The 21,009-nt window shown below is 35.4% G+C and overlaps 2 protein-coding genes across 9 annotated transcripts in view; one reads left to right on the top strand and one right to left on the bottom strand.

Moving 5' to 3' along the window:
* Positions 1–21,009, top strand: part of cacna2d4b (calcium channel, voltage-dependent, alpha 2/delta subunit 4b) — a 46,207-nt gene that overhangs the window by 4,646 nt on the left and 20,552 nt on the right. For 3 of the 5 annotated variants that reach the window (XM_079810283.1, XM_079810287.1, XM_079810285.1), the window contains 22 exons: positions 90–252; positions 1,315–1,446; positions 1,568–1,628; positions 3,060–3,210; positions 3,292–3,366; positions 5,809–5,898; positions 5,993–6,106; positions 6,286–6,364; positions 6,963–7,096; positions 7,311–7,328; positions 7,770–7,928; positions 9,641–9,715; positions 9,850–9,936; positions 10,033–10,104; positions 10,553–10,614; positions 10,744–10,811; positions 11,572–11,617; positions 12,580–12,677; positions 12,895–12,988; positions 13,132–13,224; positions 13,773–13,903; positions 14,006–14,074. In XM_079810283.1, coding sequence (XP_079666409.1) covers positions 90–252; positions 1,315–1,446; positions 1,568–1,628; positions 3,060–3,210; positions 3,292–3,366; positions 5,809–5,898; positions 5,993–6,106; positions 6,286–6,364; positions 6,963–7,096; positions 7,311–7,328; positions 7,770–7,928; positions 9,641–9,715; positions 9,850–9,936; positions 10,033–10,104; positions 10,553–10,614; positions 10,744–10,811; positions 11,572–11,617; positions 12,580–12,677; positions 12,895–12,988; positions 13,132–13,224; positions 13,773–13,903; positions 14,006–14,074 — 2,071 coding nt within the window. The remainder of the gene's footprint in view (positions 1–89; positions 253–1,314; positions 1,447–1,567; positions 1,629–3,059; positions 3,211–3,291; positions 3,367–5,808; positions 5,899–5,992; positions 6,107–6,285; positions 6,365–6,962; positions 7,097–7,310; positions 7,329–7,769; positions 7,929–9,640; positions 9,716–9,849; positions 9,937–10,032; positions 10,105–10,552; positions 10,615–10,743; positions 10,812–11,571; positions 11,618–12,579; positions 12,678–12,894; positions 12,989–13,131; positions 13,225–13,772; positions 13,904–14,005; positions 14,075–21,009) is intronic. The other 2 variants (XM_079810284.1, XM_079810286.1) reach the window with 1 other exon arrangement.
* lrtm2b (leucine-rich repeats and transmembrane domains 2b) lies at positions 13,656–20,610 on the bottom strand. Of its 4 annotated transcripts, none has more exons than XM_079810289.1 (4): positions 20,440–20,610; positions 19,588–19,684; positions 18,765–19,508; positions 13,656–16,640 (listed from the first exon to the last, which is right to left on the bottom strand). In XM_079810289.1, the coding sequence occupies exons 2-4, from the start codon at positions 19,598–19,600 to the stop codon at positions 16,165–16,167; spliced, it is 1,233 nt and encodes a 410-aa protein (XP_079666415.1). In that variant the 5' UTR covers positions 19,601–19,684; positions 20,440–20,610; the 3' UTR covers positions 13,656–16,164. The 4 variants fall into 4 exon arrangements, with proteins under 4 accessions (XP_079666415.1, XP_079666414.1, XP_079666417.1 ...); XM_079810288.1 differs by having other exon boundaries at positions 19,588–19,704; positions 20,440–20,594; XM_079810291.1 differs by having other exon boundaries at positions 19,588–19,695; positions 20,440–20,594.

The raw sequence follows: 21,009 nt of genomic DNA, 5'->3' as shown, positions 1-21,009 counted from the left end.
GTACATGTATTTATCTCATAAATATATCAAATATTACATTTAAATGCAAATATTGCCATGGTGATTTTTCTGCTGTATTTTTCTATCAGTTTGACTACTTTAATTCGTTATTGGTGAATACTATGGATGAAGAGGGAAATTTCATTGACCTTGGAGGTGAATTTCCATTGGAGGAGAATGAACATTTCAACAAGCTATCAGTCAACACTTTAATGAGCGACATCCAAGTTCCAACTAATGTGTACAACAAAGGTATGATAGCAATAATGAGAATCTCTTTGATTTAAACACTATTTAGTCAATGAAGTTGAATTAACTTTTGATTTTCAATTGAAATTTTTGAGGGCTTTATAAGTCAGTATATTGTATAAAACTTCACTGGATGAAGATTGCTTTGATTTGAGCGCTTAACTCTATATACAAGAGTTGCATTTATATTCTGAATGGTGTAAACGGAATTTAAAGGATACATAACACACACAGTTTCTGCCAATCTCATGTTAATCTTGAGTACCTATAGAGTAGTACTGCATCCTTCATATGTCCGAAGATATGCAGTTAGCCTTTAGTTTTATCATATTTATAAAAGACAGATACGCTGTACCGATTCTTTTCGAAAACAGCCAAGCTTGTGGTGGCGTGCAGTGGGCGGAGCTAAAAAGACACGAGCACATGCACACACACACACATGAAATACATCATGGCATTATCCCTGGATCATTTTCGATTCACTATATGTTCATGTTGTTAACATTATATGCACTTACGCGCCGATTGCCAATAAAACAGACATTTGATGCAGTTTCACTCACCGCATGCGGTTTCGACTCATGACCGGGAACAAACAAACACACTTGCAGAACTCCGTTCTTAACGCTGGGTTATTTGGGAAGCTGAACAAGGTTCTCTTTCCCTCACAACCAAAAAACTCTCACTTCTTTAGTGACATTGTTGATTTCGTGGTCTAAAAACAAAATGACAGTAACCCGAAGCGAAGCTCGTTGATGGGCGTTCTCTTACTCTCGGGAGAAGTGCCCATACAAGGAATTTCGTCCTTTATGACCTCATACAGGGCCATACTCGAAAAAAACTTTCAGTAGCTTGTTTGAATCCTGAAGGAGTGTATTTGGCACAGAAATGCTTTTTTTTTTTTTTTTTTTTTTTTTTTGGTCATGTTTAGAATGAGAATCCAACTCTTTGACAGTGTAAATAAGTCTGAATGCATGAAATAAAATTAGACCCCCCCCCCCCCCTATTTTGTGCAAATGCAACATTTAAACATCTACAACTAATATCAGCCGTGTTTATTTGCAGATCCAGACATTCTTAATGGAGTGTACATGTCAGAGGCCTTGAATGACATCTTCATCAGTAATTTCCAGAAGGATCCCACGCTCACTTGGCAATATTTTGGCAGCTCAACAGGCTTCTTCAGACTCTATCCAGGTTTGGTCAATTCTGCTTTCAGGAACATTGTTTCGTATTGATCAGTACAACTTCAAAAGTTGAAAAAATTGCATTATTAATGTAAAACATATTTTGTTTTGCTTGTCTTTGAACCTTTTAGGAATCAAATGGACCCCTGATCCTAATGGCGTTGTTGCTTTTGACTGCAGAAACAGAAACTGGTGAGACAAAGTCCAAATTTGACCTAAAACCCAAATAGCATACATTGTCCAATTTGTCCTCCTGAATGTCAAAGTGCTTGGCAATAAAGTGAGGTTGATTCATTCATATGAAATGAAATTTATGCCAGTTGACTTGTATTCAGCAAGGTCTTTTCCTGACCCAGAGTGCACCGCAGGATTATCTGTGTGGATGCCACCCAAATGTCTGCTTGTGTCTATGGTAGCACAGCCAGTTAGGCCCTGATACCACTGAAAGACTTTAATCTCATTCTTAAGTGGTTAGCAGCTCAACAGCCAGGTTAGTAGGACTGACACAGGCTCCATATGTGACTGTTTATACAAAGGCAAGTGATTGCAATGAATCTGAATAAACACAACAGTACAAAGACACTGCCATTTTGAAACAAGACAGAATTGGATTCACATCATTCTTGTTACCTTTTCTCTACTTTGTAGACTGTCTAGCTCTATATAGGACAGAGAAAACGATACAGTATCTGTATTTTTCAGCCTTGATATACAGTACATTTGGATATTTATGTGTTTGCACTGAAATGGCTTAAATGCTGATTTGTTTTTTTGTGAACCATCATTTCAACCAAGCCATTTTTGCCAAAGAGATGAATGATGATGAGATGAGATATGATGATGTTAAACTAAAGAAAATGTTTGTATGTAAAAAGTATTGGGTAACACTTTATTTTACAATGTCCTTTTTCATGTTACATGTATTTTCCATATTAATAACAGTAAATTATGCATAATTACATGCAACTAAACCCTAATCCTACCCTAACCCTATAGTAAGTGCATGTAGTTAATTATTATTACTCAGTACTTAAATATATAATTACACTGTAACAATGACACCTTAAAATAAAGTGTAACCAAATACTGTTTTAGTAACAAAGTGTTTAATATTGAAGTAAAACAGTAGAAAGTGCATATTATCCATGTTTTTTTCACAAAGGAAACACAAGATTAAAATTATATAATATTTTTATAAATTAATTAATCATATATTTTTTATACAAAAATGTATATACATCTATGAACATTGTTGAGTGATGATGCTAAATACATTTTACGTCAGTGAACTTATTCAGGCAATTGATTCAAACGTACTAACTCAAACACGTTTAAATCATAAAAACCTGTATCATAATGCCCTCATACTCGTAATCCTCCTGTATTTATTTTAATCATATCAGTCCAATAGAAAAAGCATTAAATTTTTGCAATTTCCACAATGTTGCTTAATTTTATATTTTGGAATGTTTGATGTAATGCCCAGTCCTTGACCTATAAATTGGATACTTTATAATAACTTATCAGTCAATATTACTATAAATAATTTAGCATTGCCCTCCATACACTGATCTAGAGGTGTCCTGGGCCATCTTCTAAGAAAATCCTCTCTCTGTGTCGCAGGTATATCCAAGCTGCAACCTCTCCTAAGGACATCATCATTGTGGTTGATGTCAGCGGAAGCATGAAGGGTCTGAAAATGACTATTGCCAAACACACCATCAACACTATCCTGGACACGCTGGGGGAAAATGACTTTGTCAATGTTATTGCAGTAAGAGCACAATTTGCTTTCCATTTAGCACCACTTTCTCACTTTCTCAGCATTGTAAAATGTTGCGCATCCTTTCCTTAGTACACTGATTATGTCCGCTACGTGGAGCCCTGTTTTAAGGGAACGTTGGTGCAGGCAGACTTGGACAACCGCGAGGTAAGTCGATTATCCACTTCACTTGAGCCTAAGGAACTAAGCCAATGACTCCAATCGACACGGCAGGATACTGGCACCCTACCATTCCCTCATATGCACTCACGTATGCCTTGTACGCATAGTTACACGTTCTTTTTTTCTTGCCTGTAATTTAAATAAATATGTTTCATTTACTATCTTTATCATTTATTTTAGATTTGTTCACATGTTTACATTTTATTAAATATTATTTAGGTATTGTGCAATTTTATTTTGAACTGTTTTAAGACTTAATTTATGTAAGTTAATTTATATAATGTTAAAGTGTAATTTTTCACCAAACATATTTGCAAAAGTAATGACTCATTTCAATAAAATCTAAACACTCCCTCCATCAGCCATGCATTAGTTTTAAAACCAGTCCCACTCCCAAACTCATCCCGTTGGTTGAGCCTATGTCGAAAGTTCAGGCTGGTGTAAAAATGTTTCATTTATTTGAGAATATAAAATAAAAAATGAAAAAAATGTTTTATATAAACTGCACTGCAGTTTATACAATATTTTAAATATTAGTGCTGTCAAATTGATTAATCGCGATTAATCACATCCAAAATAAAAGTTTGTGTTTACATATATGTGTGTGTACTCTGTATAGTTATTATGTTTATATAAATACACACTAATTCATGTATATATTTAAGATTTTTTATATTTATATATAAAATATTTGTATTATTTTATAATAATATTTTATATTATATAAGTATATATACATGCAAATATTTCTTAAATATATACATGCATGAGTGTGTATTTATATATACATAATAACTACAGTACACACACATATATTTTATGTAAACACAAACTTATATTTTGAATGTGATTAATCGCGATTAATCGATTTGACAACACTTATTTAGATATAAAAAACATCTAAGACTATTTTGAAAAATTACTTGCTTCACAGAATTGAATATTCACACCCTTACTAAATTCTTTTTAGCAATCACTGAGACAAATCATGCTTCTTTTCAGGAACGCTAGGCTGTAGCTGGGAAACTAGGCTCATCCTCGTTCTGCTGTTGCTTTTAGTCATGTGATAGGCTAGCGAGTGCATGATTTGATCTAATGTGCAGCTCTTTTGCTTGTTATGTATCAGAGAGCAAGTAGGGACGTACTCTAATCTCTGGAATTATGGTTGGATACAGAATTATAGTGCGATCGGATAGTGAAATTACTGTAGGTAGCATGTTTCATCCTTTGGATCACTCTAGTAATCAAATTTCATACATGCAGTTGAAATAAGCCAGATACTGTATTTACATTATTGATAATGCCATGAATTGATTTAAAAAATCATTTTAATTGAATTAATTACATGATAAGCTGATTAATTAATCAAATTATAAGTGTGTGCTGAGAAAAGGCCTCAAATGAAAACAATTCAAAGGCCCCTGAGTGCACAAAATGGCCATATTGTTTGTTTTATAATACAACTTATTCTACTATTACACATCTCTAAATACTGTATCTACAAAAAAGGATCATGTAAATTGTGTAGGGCAGTTGGACAGGTCTGTGCAGTCACAGATTGGGACTTAATACGGGTTGATAGGTCAGCAGAGCTCGTAATGATATTCCAGGTCTAAGTCACTCTGCATCTGCTCAAGGTGCTGACACAGATCCTCTAAGAAATACTGTGAAAGACAGCAGCACAAGAGAACCCTGTCCCACCTGCTCAGATGATCCTGATCCTAAGTTTTGTCCCATTTTTGGGTAATTGAATTTTAAAAAATTACAAGAAAAAGAGATTGAGAACAATGTCTGAACCCTTTTATTGCCACTGGGCAGTTATTATCTGGGCAAAAAGGCATGCAAGTTGTAAAGATTATGTTTTAAAAGAAGTCAGCAATAAGATTTGATAAATAAATTATAAAACAATATTTCTTTTCAGTACCTATTTTTATTGGGAAAAGTCTTAATTTTTCAGTCTACTGTTTAATCCCATTGCTGTCTAGCACAGTGTTGTTGTAGTATTAGTTATTTACTATTATAGTATTTATTAATATTTTGAATTGAATTTTAGCAATCATTTTTATTTAAAATAATTTGATTTAATTTTGATTTAATTTTCGGTTAAGTTTTAGTTGTTTCTCCATTTTTATTATTTTTAAAATATTTCTTTTCATATTGAATTTATTTTAATCCTTTTAAGTTTCAATCATTTTAGTACTTCAATTTAAAGTTTTTTTTATTTCTTTCTGTTTATCAAATGATCTAATATTTATATATTATTTCAGCTTTACTTCAGTTAACAAAAACAATTTGTAATAGTTTTAGTTTTAGCTTTCGTTTTAGTTAACAATAACTAAACACATAGGGGAACGTGTGAAAGAGTAAAATCTTCATCATTTTTCAGTTTTGTCCTCACTTTTTCCCCCATCCCATCTCTCCTTTCAGCATTTCAAGCTGCTTGTGGATGAACTCCACGTAAAGGGGGAGGCTAAAGTAAAAAAAGCCATGAAGGAGTCTTTCCGCATCCTCGCTGACGTCAGTATCATTCACGTTCACACAAAATATACAAAACTGTACATACGGTGCCAACCCTCTGCACGTCCTCCATGTTACTCTTCCTGTCTCCTAGGCCAGAGCAAATGGTCAGGGCAGCCTATGTAACCAAGCAATTATGCTGATCACAGACGGAGCCATGGAAGATTTCCAGTCAGTGTTTGAAGAGTTCAACTGGCCTGACAGGAAGGTAACACACAATCTGCTCACTCTACAGGGAACGGAGGCTATAACATATGACGTACAGCATCTATAAAATCTGCATACTGCTCTGTTAAATTGTTGGAGAACCTTCTAGCAAAATGTCTTGGTGTGACAATGTATGGATATTTTACCAAAGGAAACTACAGTAAAATGTAATGGTTTCAGGTACGGGTTTTTACTTACCTTATTGGCAGAGATATGACCTTCTCAGAAAACGTCAAATGGATTGCCTGCAACAATAAGGGTATGTAGTCAGCCAAAAAGTAAAAATTTATCATTTACTCTCCCACATGTGATTCCGAAAGACTTTTTTGCTTCTGTAGAACACAAGATTGAAATGTTTGAGAATCAAAAAAGGACACAAAAGCATTATAAAAGTATAATTTTCAAAATCACTTGCATATCATGGTCAGTGAGTTGAACTCGAGAAACAGATCAATATGATTTATTGATGTATCAATTAGGTCAGATCGCTAATCAAATTTCCATCAATGAATGATTCATTAACGGATTCTTTGATGCACCATTCAGATCAGATGATTCTTGTGAACTGGATCAACCGATTCATTAAAAAAAAAGATTCATTTAGATTCTGGTGAAGATTTTTATTGAGTAATGGCTTAATATAATGCAACTTCAGTAAACTTGAAATATAGTGCATGAGCATTTGATCATGCTTTGTGTCTTTTTGGAAGCTTGAAAGCTCATTCTCCATTCATTATAATTTAGTAGTGGATGGTTCATAGTTAAAAAAAAATCTCCTTTTGTGCTGCACGTTCATTAAGCTCTTATTCCAACTGGAAAATATGCAAAACTCTTATACGCACATTTGATATTTACAGGATATTATACTCACGTATCGACACTTGCTGACGTACAGGAGAACGTCATGGAGTATCTTCATGTTTTGAGTCGACCAATGGTCATCAACCATGACCATGACATAATCTGGACCGAGGCATATATGGACAGTGTTGTGAGTACATGATTATACCATTCAGAAAAACACCAGGGAATTTGGTAATACAGAATTCACATAAATTCCCAATTCTCTCATTTCAAGGCATTTCAGTGTGATTTTGTTGTGCAGTTTGACCCAAACGTGTGCTAATACTGTTTCGTGTCATCCTTATCCTCATATATCACTGTACTAATGTGATTCTTTCCCATTCATCGCCATCATCACACAGCTTCCTAACACTAAGGAGGTAACTCTTATAGACATCACTGTATTTTAGCATGTATAAATAGAAGACTTTAGATATTTAGCCTGTGCTCAGAGTATAATTTAGTTGTTAAGAGGTCAGCATACCAGGACTTCTTGTTTTAGAACGCCCCCTACTGTTTATCATCATTAATCACATTTTTCAGGGCATGATAGAGCTTTCACTATTAAAATCAATATGAAATCTCGTTTGCAACCCATCTGTAATGTGACGTATTGTGAAACAAGGGTGAGGCTTTATTTTATTCCTTTGGAATTGTTTTAATCATGAAAAATGGGCATGATAATATAATATTAGGAATGTGCATTTGGATGGTATATAGGGGTCATTTTGATTTCATGTTGATTTTAACTGTGTGCTTCAGCATTCTGAATGTTTGGTCTTCAGAGTGTAAGATTGCTTTTTCTCAAATCTCTCCCATAGCTGTTCAAAAGCAAGGCTCACAGTCTCCTGCTCATGACGTCTGTGGCTATGCCAGTTTTCAGTAAGAAGAAAGAAACGCTCTCTCATGGCATTCTGCTGGGAGTGGTGGGAACTGATGTCCCTCTGCTGGAAGTTATGAAACTTGCCCCGCGATATAAGGTACAAGAAAGCGATATAGGGTTTGAAGTTTAGAGTTAGAAGGTTTGAAGCTTATTTTTAATAATTAAAAATAAAATAAAATAAATTACCACAGATACTATTTGTGATTTCAGTGAAATATTAGTGGTGACAAGCTGTTAATTGGAACTAAATATCGAACATGTCCATCCAAAGAGAGAATATATATATATAGTGGAGATCAAATTTAGAGAAAAATTTAGAAACACTTGATTTTTTTTTCCAGAAATACTGTTAACATTCATTGCTTGAAATTCGAAGGAAGATTAGCTGTGGGTATACCATTGTTCTGCTAGCATGTTTTACAAAATACCAAGGTACTTCAACAAAAACCTTTATTTTGTGGAAAACACAGTTCATCAAATTTAGAGAACAATAATCATTGCAGCACAAAAAACTAAACAAAAATTTGAGGATTACAGCAGTCAAAAATGAGTAGGAAGTGTAGAGGCCCTTGCTTTAAAGACCTCAACACTGCTCTGGTGTGATCTTGGTCCACTCTTATTCCAGACTCTTCCACAGTTCTGTAACTGTAGTGGGTTTCTTAGCCATAACTTTGTCGCCAAGGATTTTCAATCGTGTTTAGATCAGGACTCTGGGGTGGCCATTTCATTATTTCAATGTTCTCAGCTCAAGGAACTGCTTTACCCGTTTTGCAGTGTGACAGAGGGCATTGTCTTTAATTGTGGGCTGATTGGGAGAGACTCGCAGTGAAGGAACCACATGTTGCAGAAGGAGGTTCTGATAAACATTTGCATTCACCCTGCCATGTAACTGTATAATAGGCCCAACTCCTGCTGCAGAAAACATCCCCCAAACCATGACACTAACTCCTCCACCTTTCATTGACTTCTTTACGCACTTTGGGTTCAATCTTTCCCGAGTTTGACGCAGAACATAATGTTTCCCATCAGACCCAGATAAATGTTTTGCCAAGACAGATCCTTACTTTGTTCAGCTCTGAACTGGCGAGCAATTCCAGCTGCTGTGTTGAACCGATTCCCCATTGAAAGTCTCCGCGTTCTCCTGTCCTCTCGTGCATTGGTCTTACATGAACGACCAGCCTTTTTGGGGTACTTGAATGAATTAATGTCTTTGTAAAGCTTCAATATTCTAGAAATTACAGATTTAGAATGTCGCAGGGTTTCAGTCACCTTAGAGTGGCTTGCCATCTTGCCAAATTGGAAAGTCTGCCCTTCTGCTCCTTTTAGGATAACTTCAAATAGGACAAAGCAGTGACCTTGAAATTTAGGAAAGTGTATGTTGTTCTCTAATTTTGATCTCTACTGTATATATATATATATATAATGAAGCGGCGGTAAATGAGTTTGTGTGTGATTCTCATTATTCACGATGATTTAAAATAATACTGCAATATTTTTTATCTATTTAAATCAGCTTGGATGAAAGGCGGTACTACAAATGCTTCCATGTTTTATACATATTTTACAATTTAAATAATATGTAATTGAAAACATAATTTCACATTATCACATATCAATTTAGCTTCTTTTTTGGTAAATTAGAAAATTGTGACTGCACATAAATATTTCAAGATGTTCAGACTGATCAGACCCATAACTTTGGTTGCGTTTTATTTTAGACATTTCAATGAGCATAGCTGCAAATGCTGATTTTTTTTTTTTTTTTTTGCATAAATATGAGTCTGGATGCTAATGAGTGATGTCTTTTAGCTTGGAGCACATGGTTACGCCTTCCTCATCACAAACAATGGATACATCCTGGCACATCCTGATTTAAGACCACTGGTGAGTCCCTCTGAATCCTCTTACTGTCTCAATCACTCAAACATCTGCTCCTCTAGACCCAAATACTATGAACTGATGTATACTGTATATTGATTTGTAATCCCTCTTGCTATGTCTGTATGTTTTTGTAACAGTACAGTGATGGGAAGAAGTTGAAACCCAAGCCTAACTACAACAGTGTGGATCTGTCAGAGGCAGAGTGGGAGGACACTGAGGACATTGTGAGTTTTCCAAATACATGCACTAACTTCTTGTAAGTATCCTCACTGTTTTAAGGCTCATCGAAGTCTTTATGATGCCCTGCCCTGTCTGTGCAGTTGAGAACATCCATGGTGAAGGGAGAAACTGGTACTCTGGCTTTAGATGTGAGAACAGCTGTGGATAAAGGGGTGAGCAATTTATAATGTTAAATTACTTTAACTCATTCTTTTGGGTGAATTTTATGAGTCCTGTCAAGAACATGTACATTTAAAGTACGCATGAAATGTAAGTTGTGATAGTCTTTTCTTTCCTATTGTGATGTATATCTGAGTGAAATGGCTTTCGCAAACAAGAAAAAATGTAGGGTGGGACTTCATTTTGTCCATCGGGAATTGATTGGATCGTTGGATGCTTGTGGTTTTGCTATATATATATATATATATATATATATATATATATATATATATATATATATATATATATATATATATATATATATATATATATATATATATATATATATATATATATATATATATATATATATATATATATATATATATATATATATATATGTTATATTGTGCAATAACCTATTAACCTAATAACCTATATATTTTTCCATTTATCCCCCAGAAAAGGCCTTTATTCCTCAAAAATGATTATTTCTACACAACCATCAATGAAACTCCATTTAGGTTTGATATGCTTCTCACATTCTCATAATATTCCCTTCATATTTACTGTACATGAAAAATATTATTATAAAACACATATTTGAGTAACAGTTAACCTTCATATGATGCTTGTTTCTCATGTGGTTTCAGCTTTGGGATGGTGCTTACGAGAGGTCACGGACAGTACATGTTCTTTGGGAATGTTTCCGTAGAGGAGGGTGAGTTTACAGTATGATTAATGGTAAACTCAAAATACCGTTCAAAAGTTTGGGGTCAGTAAGGTTTTTTTTTTATTTGTGAAAGAAATGAATACTTTTATTCAGCATGTACACATTGAGCAAAAGTGAGAGTAAAGACAATTATAATGTTACAAAAGATTTCTTTTTCAAAAAATTGCTGTTCTTTTAAACCTAATATTTATAAAAAATGCTGCTGAAAATTCAGCTTTGCCATCACAAGAATAAATTACATTTATATTAACAAAAATGTAAATACAAATATTTTAAATTGTAATAATATTTCACAATATTGCTGTTTGAATGCATTTTGGATCAAATAAATGCAGCCTTTGTGAGCATAAGAGACTCCTTTCAAAAAAAAAAAAAAAAAAATCGTACCCACCCCAAACTTTTGAACGGTAGTAAATATGAGGAACAGTTGTAATTTATTTTAAAAATGTATATCATTTTTAAAGATCATTTTCACATAATAAATATGGAAATCTATATGTTTATCTTTATGTTTCTTTTAGATAATCACAGTTTTAAAATTAAATAATTTATATTTTGATGATGGATTTTCTTAATTTAAGATTGAAAGTCTGGGTATGGGACAAGGGTAAATCAACAATACCTAAAAGGCATTTAAAAAGTAGCAAATAATAAAAAATATAAGGTGCCCAAAGTTGAATAAACATTTATTTAATAAATGTAATAAAAAACACACAGTGAAGCTGCTAACAATTTCTCCTTTCTTTAGGTCTTCACGACCTTCAGCAGCCAGACCTCTCTATAGCAGATGAATGGTAAGTACTGTTGAGTTAAAGCAAAAATCTAAAAACATATCAGACAGAATTTTTTCTTCTGAACACTATTAGGCAGTGTTGGGGGTAACGCATTACAAGTAACTTCAGTTACATAATTAGAATTCTTTTTCATGTAACCAGTAAAGTAATGCATTACTTTTAAATTTACAACAAAATACTTTTAGTTACTTTTTCAAATAAGTAACGCAAGTTACTTTGTTTTTCCATTTTTATTGACTGACAGCTGTCCACATGTCGAGAGAAATCAGGAGTAAGTGCAGAGGCGCTGTTCATGCTGTGTGAACATGATGATTAAAAACAGTGAAATGCAATCTCAGAATATTACGCAAACTGTCAATAATTAAATATGTTAAATTACTCAAATATAATTTATGTATTTAATCTCACTTTATTAACCAATGTATGTATTTGCTGCTGACCTTCGATGAGCCACTTCAATCATACTATAAGTAAAAATGACTTTAGATAAACATCACATTTGTATTTAATCTTTATTTTATTGCTGAAGTAAGTAAATAACTTTATTCTCCTGCATTCTATTCTTCTTCAATCCAGAATGGCAGAACGGCTATTTTTTTTTAAACTGTGCCCTCCACTATATAGGCGTAAATTTGCATTTCCTTCAGCCTGAGGTTTATTAATTTCACTTTTGGTGTTAAAGGGCCTTTACGTTTGCCAAAAATAGATTTTTTTTTGTCGTTATTAAAAAACAAACAAAGCAAGCCCAGCCCAGGTGAGAAAAAGTAACGCAAAAGTAATGTAACGCATTACTTTCTTTAGAAAAGTAACGCAAATAGTTACTTTTTTATGGAAAAATGTAATATTGTAATGCATTACTTTTAAAAGTAACTTTCCCCAACACTGCTGTCAACAACAGGTCCCTAAAAACCTACAAATTTAGTCATGTTTTTTGCTAAGTTCAAGTTGTTTTACCCACTTAGGACGTATTGCGAGACAGATATTGACCCACACCATCGTAAGCTCACTCAGCTCCAGGCTGTGATCCGATACCTGACTGGGAAAGAGCCTGACTTGGAGTGTGAGTTTTCCTCAGCTGTATTTTACCTCATTTTCAGCTTTACCTTATTGTTAGCTTCATACAGGCCCACATGAAGTTCTGCTCATCCCCTGCTTTTTGCCTGTTGATTATACCATGGCTAATTTGGCTAGTGTTTTCAGCTATTTTACATGTGTAACATGCAAGCAGTTAAAAATACCATCCAGTATTGTTTAAGTAAAGGTTTGAATTGTAATAGGTGACGAGATACTGCTGCAGCAAGTTCTTTTTGATGCAGTGGTAACAGCACCACTGGAGGCCTACTGGACAGCGCTAATGCTAAACAGCCCCGGGTAAGAGGCTTTATTTAATCTGTGTATGTTGTGCATTAGGCACCAACACAAAGCCAGACTTTTCTGTGTGTCCTATAAAAACCCTCCGTCATTTTGAAAAAACTGTTTATTGTCCTTCTCTTTTTGCTTTTATCTCCCTATAGCGTAGATGAAGGCATGGAGTCGGCTTTCCTTGGAACCCGCTCTGGGCTCATGCGTGTGAGCAGATATGCAGGAAGTGAGAAGCGAGTGGGAAAGTGAGTGAGATATTGTAAACTCCTCAGTTGCTTACATTACTAAGTAGCAATGAAATATGTATGTATGTGTGTGTGTGGCCTGCTAAACCCTACATTATGGAGACAAAATGTCCCCACAAAGATAGCAATATCCAATGTCTTTGTCCTTGTGGAGACATTTTTTGGTTCCCATGAGGAAAACAGCTTATAAATCATACTAAGTGATGTTTTTTGAAAATATAAAAACGCATAAGGTTTTCTTTGATGTTTAGGGTTAGGGGATAGAATATAGAGTTTGTACAGTATAAAAATCATTGTGTCTATGGAAAGTCCCCATAAAACATGAAAACACAACATGTGGTGTGTGTGTTAGTCATTTAACATTGATCGTTGTTGGACCAGATAAAACAACATTTTTGTATGATTTGAGATAAAGAAAAAACATTTATGATACCGTTGTCAGATTTTATTTCTCATTTGAAATATGTTATTGAAACAGTATTTTTTTTAGAAAACATACAAAGAGATTTTGGTCTTTCCCCAAACCTTCTGATACTTTGACCTCACAGGAAGTTCTTGACCCGTGTGGACAAAGAGAACCTCTTCACAGTGGATCACTTTCCCATTTGGTATCGCCTGGCAGCCGAGAACAAACCGGGTCAATTCTTCTTCTATGTCCCGCATGATGATATAAACAAAGGTGCTTAAATACTGATTATTAAATGGACTTATAATAGCAAAGTCAAAGTTTACATTTGTTGCATGAGCTTCAGTATGCTATGACAATATCCTATGTCAACAGGCAGGAACACTTTTGTGGCGGTAACATCTGTGACAGTGACCGAAGGGAAAAGAACAGCTATTGCTGGAGGTAAGATACGTATATATCTGCCATTGTTTGAATTCTGAAATCTGATTTTACATTCAACATATAATTTTGTGACCATTTAGCACCATTAATTATAAAAAAAATGGAGTCCAAAAATGTGAGACCATATTTGAATTCTGTTTGGACGATATTTATATCAAATTTAATCATGCATTTCACCTATTTTTACATTTCGATTACCTTAGTCGGCATCTAATGCTCACTAAAGTTAATCTTTAAAAACACATTTCAAAATAAATATCCATTTTCATATTGTACATTATAATAATGGTCATTTGTGTCGTCACAATGTAATCACTTTAAAGCATTTAAAATGATTGATTTTAGTGTGTAATTTTCCATTTATTTTGATGAATTCATATATAATTTTAATAATACAATGATCAGTTTATTTATTTGACTATCATAATAATCGACCAGAATTTTAATATATGTACCTTAATATATGTATACTGTACTTGCAAATTGCACATTGACAAACACATTTAAAATATTGTCTGTTTCTAAATTTTAGAAAAATAAACTATTCAATATACTAATTAACGTGATTGATAGCAACCATAAGAAATCATACACAGAGTTGGTTTGTTAGGAGAATTCATAGGAAAATATAAAAGATTACATGAAATCATATTCAACATTGCTTCGAAATTTTCCTTCATTTGATACCTTTAAGCTTAATTCAGACTGTAAATACAAATTCAATGTTTGTGCATATCCGATTGAAATCCGATCAGATTTAGCAAGTGTGAACAGCAAAAAATGACAAATGCAATTATATAAACCTGTTTTGAGCTACATTCATATGTGGTTTGAAAATCAATTCAAACCATCAGGTCAGATTTTGCATTTATGTGACTTTCTCGCACCACATAAAATGTAAACTTAATGTTTTACACATTCCCATTTACACCTGGTATTTTAATCCGTCTCTTCTTTTCTCTTTTGACCACTTTTGTCATGATTTCTTCGAGGGTAGGGTCTATGGGTGGGTAAATATATGGGCCTTTTCAGATCTTTTAATCTAATGGACGAAATAAGGTCACGCAATTTACATATGAACGCGACCGGAGATGACAGGAAAACATACGGAGAGCAAGCTGCTTTTGTTTCTGCTCTGATAGCTAAGACCACGTCAAAAGCGGTGAGTTTGTGTTAAAAATCCGGAATGGTGAAAGAACATTGTGCTTGGAAAAATTTTCGTTTTCAAACCAAACTTGGGTCTTCACCCGACAAAGTTTAAATCCCGTCTGGCTAGCATGCTTCCCATAATGTTTACGCATTAGTTCAGTAGACAGGGGTTGTTCGAACGTCACAATGGAAGTGGTCGAAAGTGGACAAGCTCAAAACGTTTTAGACCCCATGTACACGTGTTTAGCGTCTTCTACTTGTGATCCAATCGACTTAAAGGGATAGTTCACCCAAAAATGAAAAATACCCTATGATTTACTCACCCTCATGCCATCCTAGGTGTATATGACATTCTTCTTTCAGAGGAATACAATCTGAGTTATATAAAAAAAATGTCCCATCTAATCCAAACATTATAATGGCAGTGAATGGGAGCCCAAAGTTTGAAGCCCAAAAAAGTGCATCCATCCATTATAAAAGTAATCCACATGGCTCCAGGGGGTTAATAAAGGCCTTCTGAAGTGAAGCGATGCATTTGTTTAAGAAAAATATCCATATTTAAAACTTTATAAAGTAAAATATCTAGCTTCCGCCAGACTGCCTTCTGTATTCAACTTATGAAAAAAGCGCAACGAATGATGTGGGACATAGCGTGAACGTTTTGAACTGCGATAGACATTACACTTTCTTTGTAAGTTTTTATTAGAACTTTGATTGTGTTCGTCTAAAAGAAGATTGTACACCTTTAATACCAGGTGTAAACAGGGCCTATGAGTTGTTATATATTTTGTCTTTTTGAGTCTTTTTAAATCAATTAGTAGGAGCTATAATGATATAAATTGAGCTATAAACTCTCCCTCCCAAACTAAACACCTATATACTAATTGTACATCAATGATTAAAAAAAGCTCCAATAAAAAACCCAGAGGTCCTTATGTGCTTTAAACACACACTTCTGGAGAAAATGCCATCCACCCTACGCACTCGGTGGCTTCTGCTTCCTTTCCGATAGTCGGCATCAGATCCTCTTTTTCATCTTGCTCTGGTTCCTTTTCCTCCATCAACGGCTGTTGCTGCTGGCTGTTCCCATGCATCAGCTGCTGTTCATTAGCGACCAGCATTGCATAGATGCAGCCGTAGGTGGCCGTTACCACCATCAGCACGCACACCACGCCGCACACCACCCCTGCTACCACCACTGTAGCGGTCGCTCGCCTCACACTCACAGGGCGGTAGCGCTGGCGCATGCAGTCTCCTGCTGACCCGGCTGGCACCTGGTGGCCCTCGGCAGCAGATGGGTTCCTGGTCTCGAGATAGAGGGGGTAACAGTGTCTGAACATCTCCATAGGGACACTGCGAAGATCCTTACCATGCAAATTAGAAGGAAAGGAGCAGTTGGCGGAGTCTACATGGCCACCTATGAAATGACAAAAAAGAAAGAATCGAGAGAAAGTATATTGAATAAAATATAAAATAATTTGAAAATATAAATTAACATATGCAGATGTTTAAATGCATTTTAAACCTTTTAAATTTTTTAAATATGGATTTTATTAAATATACGAAAATTAGGACCAATACCGGTAAGCTGAGAAATATTTTCATGCACTGATAACTAATGAGTCCCTAATAATTTTAACTATAAACTTTATTTAGTCTAAAAAATTTAATTGAATATAAAAAAAATAAATGATGAATAATCATTTGTAATTTATGTACACATGTACACACACACACACACACATAGCAATAAATGGCCAATAATAAATTCAATATTTTTTGTCTAAAATAAATACATTAAAAATAAACAGTAAAAAAAATTAAATCATTAGTTTTAAATACTACAAGTAAATTTAGACATCACAACATAATTTATATTGTAAAAATGAATATTAATTTTGAGATTTGCTTAAGATTACATTTAACAGTGTTATTACTATAAGTTTTTAGTGTTTTTAAAGACGAACTTTAAACAAGCATCAGATGATGGTACTCTAAATGGAAATATATAGAAAAATAGCATGAACAAAGTCAGCATGAAATGAAAATGTATTATATTTTCTATTTGCCTGTTACTGATCTTATTGTAAATGTTTTATCCATGCATATGTTTCTTTCTTTTCCCCCCTTTCTTTCTTTTTTTAACCTCATAATGTCAAAACTCGACCTGAAAACAAAATTTCTCTCTGCTGATGTATGATGGACTTCTCCAATCATTTAGGCAACGTCTAAATTTATCCGGATACATTTGAAAATTGCGTTTTTGTTTTAAAACGCTCTCCGTCCACACTAGCGTTTTCCCAAAAGTTTCTCGTCCACACTGAAACGTCAGAAAACGCTAAGATGCGCATGTTTGAACCCTCATAAAAGCGAGCTGAGATGATACAGAAGGAACAAGACATTATAAAGTTATTATTAGGCGATTCTTCTGGCAGGATAATTTTATTTAGCAAAATATCTCACTATTCACTGACGCGTGCGTCCAGGTTGCCCTCAGTCACGATAATATATTTGGTCTAAAAGCAACTGCTTTGCCGCAGGACAGCAATTGCGAGAATTTTCTATCTTTGCAGGACTGTGATATGAAGAGTGTGCAAAATAACACCTTTAGCAACAGTGTGAAGTGAATAGCACATAACAAGCACAATTCCGGTATAAACATGAATATCCATCGGTCCAATATGCATCACATGACTAAACATACGTTATCATTTTCGAATACCTCCGTCTTCACAATCCACACTACAACGCGAAAACGATATGTTGAAAATGTATCCACTTTCGAGAGCACTTTTAAAAAGCTTGTTATCGTTAATAAAAACGGAAGGCCAAAACGGAGAGAAAAGGATGTGTTTTCAAACATAAACGTCTTAGTGTGGACAAGGGCTTACACCGTGTCTACACTGAATTCGAGCAGCGCGATGCGACGCAACAAAAGACAATATAACCCATCATAATCAGTGATGTTGTCTACACTGGATGCGGCGCAGTGCGATGTGACATGACAAAACCCACGACAGTAAATTGATGTCTCGTTCTATTTATGACGTACCACAAGCACTCGCGATACTTCTCATAGGAAGCAACGGTCACTTTGTCGCGTCCCGTGTAGACAGCTTCTAGCTGTTGTGGTCGCGTCCGGTGTAGACACAGTGCTAGTTCACTTAAACTCCACACATTTTTTACCATCAGCTGCAAGCGGGCATTCAGATCCGCCTCCTTCCAATCAACAACCGATGCATAGAACTACGTCCCCACCCTATATATTTTTTCTTTTTCAATAATCCGTTTTACTCTGATCCCAGATAGCAACATAGTATCGGCCACATCTGGTACATGTGGATTTCACTCATACCAGATGTGGGCCGGATCTGGGCGACAATATGTTGCTGTCTGGGATATATCAAAATACGGAACAAATGATCGGTTGCTTCTTCTGTTCCATTGTGACTTGAGATCTCTCTAAATCTGCCAATAACTGATATGGTACCAATATATTATGCATCACTAATTCCCAGCTATGATAAATGACCTCACTCACCTGTATATACAATCCATTCCAGCCAGTGCTTGAGAGGGATTAAGTTGCAGTTGCAATTCCAGGGGTTTCTGTCGAGCAGAAGGTGCCGTAGAGCAGTCGCTGGCTCAAGTGAAGTCTGCTGCAGGGTTCTCAGCTGGTTGCCCACAAGCGAGAGCCACCCTAGGTTCTGGAGCCCATCCAGTAGGTGTGTGGGCATGGAGATGAGACTGTTTAAGGAAAGATCCAGACGCCTAAGCTCAGTCAGGCCTTTGAACTGGTCTGGGTTCAGTTCCTTAAGCCTGTTGTCTCTTAGAACCAGCTCTCTTAGGCTGCCGAGATCAGAGAACAGGTTGACGGGGAGCCTCACAAGGAGGTTTTCCGAGATATCCAGGAACTCCAGGTTATTCAGCTGGGAGAAGCTAGAAGGAAAAAGTCTAGAGAGAAGGTTTCTGGAGAGGTCTATATGTAGCAGGCCGCTGAAATTGGAAAAACACCCAGGGTTGATGGTGGAGAGAAGGTTTCTGGAGAGGTCTAGATATAGCAGGCCACTGAGGTTGGAAAAGCTCCCAGGTTCCACAATGGTGAAGTTGTTTTTTGAGAGGTTGAGGTAGCTGGTGTTGAAGGGAAGCTGGTCCAGGATGGAGTCCAAGGAAGCCAGTTGGTTGAGGTCACTGCAGTCTGTTTGGTTCACATTGCAGGAACAGACCGATGGACAATTTGCTGATGTTCCACACAGGCTCAGAAGGGTCATCAAACTTGAGGAAACTACAAGAAAAGAGAGAGGGTTTGGAAACTGTAAGAGTTGAGAAGGTTGAGAATACTTATAATAAGTCGAGGATCTTACTTATAATGTTCATCCTGGTCTGTAGTGCTGTTGTAACAGTAACATCCGCTAGTCTACTCCAAATGAATGCCGTCCTTCTCCATCATGATGAATCCACCTGGAAATTGTCTGGAATTGCTGTAATTATTGCAGTAATGGTAACAAATACCCTTAGAAGAAGATATTTTAGGATTATCATGGGTCATATGGTGCATGCTCAGCTGGTACAGATTAATTTATGATGGTACTAATAAGCTGACTAAAATTAAAATGTAAAATGATTGCCCTGTGAAGGCTGAACATGAGGCAGACCTGAAATGGATCTGAGCCTTCAGAAGGAAAGTGAAAGAGAGGACTTTGTATAAAAGCAGCCCAGAGGCCCATTGCTTGTTGTAAGAGCATAAAGCCAAGTGAAAAACGATGCATTTGAGGTTACTTGTTCTTATTTCATTTTGCCCATCACATTTGTTGCATTAAACTATCACGGATTAAACTGTCCACACCATTAGATAATAAATCAGAGCTGGGATTGACATCCGCTTTATCAGTGAAAAGAGGATCAAATAGTGCATGCACTTCTTGTAATACATAAAATTGTATGAAATCTGTTAAAAATGCAATTATATTTTATATCTGATTAAACCGGGTTGTTCTATAGATCTAGAATAGAAACCCTAGAAGAAAAAAAGCTTAGAATTACATGGTTTGAACTTAAGTTATACTAAAAACTCTTAGAAAGAAAGCATTTATTCAGTGCAACAAAGTCTTAAATGCTGAATGAACATAAACAATGACCAATGCTCGTTTAAACTAATCAGTGAGAAATTATTATGATTGCACTTATACTTAAAGCAAATCAGATAAGAAACATACCTTTATGTAGTGCTCATCTATGGGTCCTCATAATTGCTATCAAGGCAGAGTGAGCAAATCAACAGAAAATGAAAGAAACAGGAGGAACGTGCAGTTGTTCCTCACAGTGTGCAAAGTCCAATATGTGTATGAGCGCGGGTCACATCAGGAGGACTAACATTAGAACAGTCTGTGCCGGAGAGAGAGAGAGAGAGAGACAGAGAGAGAGATAGATGGACTGAGGAGGGGGCCGAAGAGAAAAAAAACATCAGCTGATACAGCTTAGAAATGGGAGCCTCTTCATTTTTTTCCCTGTAGCTTATGATGTTGCACATATGAGGATTAATCGTGTGATATAGAGCATCAACAAATGTTTTCCAGGAAAACATGAATGCAGGGTTCTTGAGCTCATGGAAAGCCTATAAATATCTGGGAATTTTAAAATGAAGATTTCCAGGGCTGGAAAAATCATGGAAATTAATAAGATAATAGTAAAATATTTAGGCAAATTATTTATTTGTCTTATGATCAGCTCTAAAATATTTAATTGACTAGAAATGCTGAATGCAGTCTATTTAAATTTATTTTTAA

Source organism: Gobio gobio (genome assembly GCF_949357685.1).
Source record: "Gobio gobio genome assembly, chromosome: 25".
NCBI classification, from domain to species: domain Eukaryota; kingdom Metazoa; phylum Chordata; class Actinopteri; order Cypriniformes; family Gobionidae; genus Gobio; species Gobio gobio.
The sequence above is the reverse complement of the archived record's forward strand: the minus strand, read 5'-3'. Positions and strand labels throughout refer to the sequence as shown.

Excerpts from the sequence above, each read along its gene's own strand:
- lrtm2b (XM_079810289.1), bottom strand. Across the intron at positions 16,641-18,764 it reads GGAATGGATTGTATATACAG|GTGGCCATGTAGACTCCGCC; the intron begins GTGAGTGAGGTC and ends GTCATTTCATAG.